Here is a 4,829-nt window from a genome sequence, read left to right on the forward strand (position 1 = left end):
CAAGCACGTATCTCTAGTGGGGTTGTGAGGGTTGCTAGTCCTTATCTTCAGCGATGGGTTTAAATGCGGAGCAGCTAGACAAGGCGAACCAGGCTGATGGTACTCTACTGCGACCTGGAGTCAGGTCGGGTGTTTGGCATCGTCCTTATTATACAGTTCAACCAAATCCCACAGTTCTTCTCACAGCCATAGCAAAGACTGGATTTGAACTGATCTGTTAACACCAATGCACATAAACTATGTCAGGATTATAAAATGTGATTTTCATACTCTGAAAAAAGGCATACAAGTAAGACTGGAACGTGTTGATAAAAAAAGAAACTTGTACTTTTATTTAGTCTGGTATTAATCATACACTATGCAAATTTGTTTCAGGTCTCTCTTTTAGAGGGATAGGTCCTAATGTTTGGAAAAACATTCTGCTTTAATTTTTGAACAGTAAATATTTTTGATAAGGCAGGTTTTGGTTTCTTTTGTACAAATCTACATCAGTCGAGCTAACACTAGTTAGTCCGTCAGACTGAGGGACTTCTGTCAGTCAGGTTGCATTGTGCAGTTATTTTACTAGAGGACTGCGCTCTGCCACATACACTGGAAATAGAATGTGTGAAGCATTTCATTGTCACAGTCTAATACTCAGATGATCTGTGGTCAGTTTAAGTGAATGTGAAATGATTTTTTTTTTTTTTTTTTTTTTTAGCGAGGTAGTTACTGTTTAGTTCCTAGGCAACTACTCTGTCTACTCAAGTTTCTTACTGGAAGATCAGTAGTGGTGCATTTTCATCATCATCTGTATAAACCAACAGAGTTATTTACTGGAGAAGCAATGTTAACTTTTCTAACTTTTGCACAGAAACCCCAAAAATCCTGAACTGTATCTTTAAAAATGAAACTTCATTTACCACAATACTATTTGCATAAATGAAGGTTATTTAAAAACAGAAAGAAGTGTTAATGGTTATTAAGAGCAACAAAGTCCAGCAATGTGTGAACAGTAAGATTATTTATTGTACAGTTGATTTGATATTTTTGTTATTGTTTTTAATGTAATAAATTGAAGAAAATATGCAAGGTTTGCAATGTAAGCGGGACAGAGCTGGGACCAGAAGGGTCTGATCTGCAGCCCAGCTGACCCTTTCAGCGCGGAGTGACCACATCAGTAAAAGGCTCATGATGGAGCGCTCCTCTGTGACTTAGTAGGTGGAAACAAATATGAGTGATCGCATAAACAGGCCTGCGCCGGTGTGCGGGACAGCGAAGGGAAGGTGAGAGTCTGGGTAGACGATGGCGTTCAAATGAGCCTCCCTCCCTCAGGTGGAGCTCACTCCACCAGAATGAATGAATGTGTGTGAGGATCCAGTTCAGTCAGGAGCCTCTCTGTTTACAGCAAACACTCTAATGGGAAACGCATACAGTAGTATTTCTAATTTGGTGTGTGGAAATGTTTTGGTGCTCTGTGCAAACGTCTGCTCTTCCTGTCAGAGCAGCAGCCACGCTGACTGCAGATGGAGCAGGAGGAAATGCTGTGGCTTGAAGCGGGTCTGCCCAGCAGGCGGCGACCCGACCGGGCCATTAACGCCAGAACAGGTCGGCACTGACAGGACGCAGTGGCCAGGCCCAAATCTTGTCTTTACAAACCAGGATAAACAGAGACAACAAGCTACAAAGATTGTTTCTGGGACTGGAGAGGCTCGTGATATCTCAACAATAAAAAAAAAAAAAAAAAAAAAAAAAAACACAGCAACAAGCTGCTGTCCTTCCTATCAGCCTGAGAACTAAACCTTCTTTCCCAGAATTTATGGCTGAGGGGAGAAATGTTGCTCAGCAGGTTAACGTCGTCCAGATCACTGCATTCAACCTCAACCTGATAGCGATGGTGTGAATTCTGGGTCATCTTTTCAAAAATATTTGATATTAATCTCCAGCGTGTATTTAAACATGAACCAGTAAGACAAGGTGCGGATAAAGCGTTCCTCTCCAGCCAGCCATCCACCTTTCACCTCACACACAGCCGCTCTTTGAGCGCGCAGCGCTCCGATGGCCGCAGGCTGCACTCTTTCTCTCTCCTTCCTGTCTCTGTGGTAAGATGAGGTCAAACGTCAGCTTGACACCACACCATCCTAACCAGGCTCTGCCCGCATTTTATACCAGCGCTCAGCACACTGGGCCCCTCACAAGTGGGACAGCAGCTCACTATATGCTGCATAAAAAGGCGGCTGTTCCTATTGACGGCCGTGTTTGTTGCAGCGGCGTGTTAAGTGGGTCGAGTGTGGTTGCGCTAATGCATGTGCAGACATGTGGGGTCAGAGGGAGCAGCAAGCTGAGTCCATCATCTGCCATGGAGAAACAGACTCTCCCAGAGCCGTGGCTGCTGAGGAGCAAACAGCGGTGATTATGAGGAGAGACGGAGAAGAACAGGACTCTCTGCAGGACGGAGACACGACGACAGGACAGAGGAGTCCAGCTCCAATGGAGCCACCGTCATCATCAGGCGATGTCCGTGTAACAATATCAAATCACTATTATTGTCAATCTAATCTTATTAACTAAGATTTGAAGATGTTTTGATTTCAAAAAGGTATTTAAAAAAGTTGAGGATGTCATGAAGCGCCATAGAACTGCTTCGGATAAATAGAAGAGGTTTGTTTTAAACTAAAACCTTCAAGAATTACAGGAGAACAGAATGAAAATCGACATTGTTTTCTTAATGTCAAATAAATAAATAAATAAATAAATAAAAACCTTCTCAAAAATCCTCATTTTGATAATAAATAAGGGGTTTTTTTAAGAACATGGAAAAAGAAATATAAAAAGACCAAAAACAAATCTTTATATCCTTGGTGCAAACTTTGGCACCTTTCAAAGATAAAGACTAAATAAAAGAGACACCGTCTGCAATTAGGGGAGTATATACTGTTTCAGAACTGCCAATCAGTGGGTCAGATATTATGTTGTACAGACTTAGTTTTTGGTGGGATTGTGGGGGATTAGCGCTGGGATTGTAAAATTTTGCCTTCTGTGTACGTAAACTTTCCAAACCCATTTATCCTGGTAGCATTTCTCTTTGTGACCTTTAACATGAACCACCCAGAATGTCTGACAAACACCTGCATACAGAGTGTGGATTCATGTCACCACTATTGCAGCCAACACATATTGCTGTCCATGTAGATTTTGGTGATATTCATTCTGGACACACCAGCATTATTACTCATACACAGTATATGTTTTACACTGCCTTAGTTTGAATAAATCTTCAAAAATAGACCACAATGTTTTCCTGGCCACTTTAAACTACATGCAGAACAAATAAACCAGAGAATCCATCTCGCTGTAGACGGTTAGCCCTCCTCTCATCATGGTGGAGGGCTAAAGATGGTGGGAAATGGGGATGGGCTCCAGGGGGAAGATCAGTGTTTAAATTGCCTCGAATCAGACCGTCCTCCCACTTCCTGTCCCATTTAGCAGGTGCAGCAGAATGCAGTCGGTTGCAGCAGTGGTACCACTAGTGCTGTACTTGAATGCATTCTTCTTTTCTTTTCTTTTTTCCAGAAAGGCAGAATTTGCGTCAGAGCCTTTCTAACAGCAAGTCGCATTTAATGCCATGCCACTGGCTCCTTTCAACAAGCACACCAGACAGGAAGTCAGCAGCTGCTTTGTGAGAAAAAGAGAAGTGCTTCAGTGAGAGACATTAGGTCATGTCCTCCACAGGCTGAACTGTGCATCTAGAAGACAGACAACAGACAACACCATGTTCCCGTAACGCTGCAACAGGAAACCACAGATATTACCATCATTAGCTGGCAGCCGGGAGTCGGCGCTAACACTTTAAAGACTCGACCCACAGGGGAGCACTGTGGAGAGCAGAGTGAGCTTTGTCTGCCGCTGGATTCACGACGATAATAAAAGTCTGGGAAGGGTCTGACAGCTGTCACATGCTTCCTCTTTCTCCCAGAGGTGAGCTGCTCGCTTTCAGGCCTGGAGACCCGAGCGACGGAGGCGAGCGAAGACGAGCCGGCTGCTGTGGGGCTCAGCCTGGCGGCCTGCTCAGGGAGCAGCAGCATAATGCTCGGGGTTGTTAGGGAGCACTCCAGTTGCGCTGTGACGGGAATGTTTTCGACAGCTTTCAGACACTTGGCACTAATGATGTTCTGCATGCCCCGTGGCCAGCTGGGAGCCGGTCCTCTTCCAATCAGTCTCTTCAACCATTTTATCAGCAGAGGCACAAACTCCTGGAAACGGGCCAGCTATGCTCCACTGCTGTGTTTGGGTTTGGAGGGTAAAAATAGAGGTGTGCTAAAGGGAACAGAAAGGCTTAGTGGGTGGGAGCAAAGCAGAGAGAAACTGAGGACCAAGTCCAGACTCAACGTAACACTCTTCCATGTGACAGCTGTTACCGAGTCAAGACCAGTCAAGGTTTACCGTTTCCACAATCAGTGAAGTGATGAATTGCAATCAGAGGAAGTGCAGTAATATAGCCAGATATTCTGAAAGAAACATTTCAGAGGTTAATCAAGGTCCCGAGGCTTTTAGCAGATTCCAGGAAGTGTGCAGCCTTCTGGAAGCTTCAGGGTTAAACCGCTGCTTTAGGACTGCTGACTGGGTGCCCTGTGATGTTGATGTCAAAGAGCTCTCACACCAGGGAGACTGGACGAATCTCTTCAATACTGTTTTCATATCTTCTTGAAGCAAGTGATATTGGTCAAAGTCTGGAACGAAAACGAGATCAGAAGCCCAAAATCATCCGTGTCCATTTCCTCCAGAGAACCTCTCCACATTTTACTTTGAACGCCGGTGTTGCACGGCTGACCGTTGTCAACAAGGTAAGA

At 44.4% G+C, this 4,829-nt stretch overlaps 1 protein-coding gene across 1 annotated transcript in view; it reads right to left on the minus strand.

Annotated features, from left to right (window-relative positions):
• The window catches only part of LOC106937962 (ski oncogene-like), a 21,322-nt gene extending 17,165 nt beyond the window's left edge, over positions 1–4,157 (minus strand). The window contains exon 1 of the mRNA XM_015019726.1: positions 3,936–4,157. Coding sequence (XP_014875212.1) covers positions 3,936–4,157 — 222 coding nt within the window. The remainder of the gene's footprint in view (positions 1–3,935) is intronic.
• Positions 4,158–4,829: the final 672 nt, after the last annotated feature.

Source organism: Poecilia latipinna, unplaced genomic scaffold (genome assembly GCF_001443285.1).
Source record: "Poecilia latipinna isolate Pla-1442-1.1 unplaced genomic scaffold, P_latipinna-1.0 Scaffold2475, whole genome shotgun sequence".
NCBI classification, from domain to species: domain Eukaryota; kingdom Metazoa; phylum Chordata; class Actinopteri; order Cyprinodontiformes; family Poeciliidae; genus Poecilia; species Poecilia latipinna.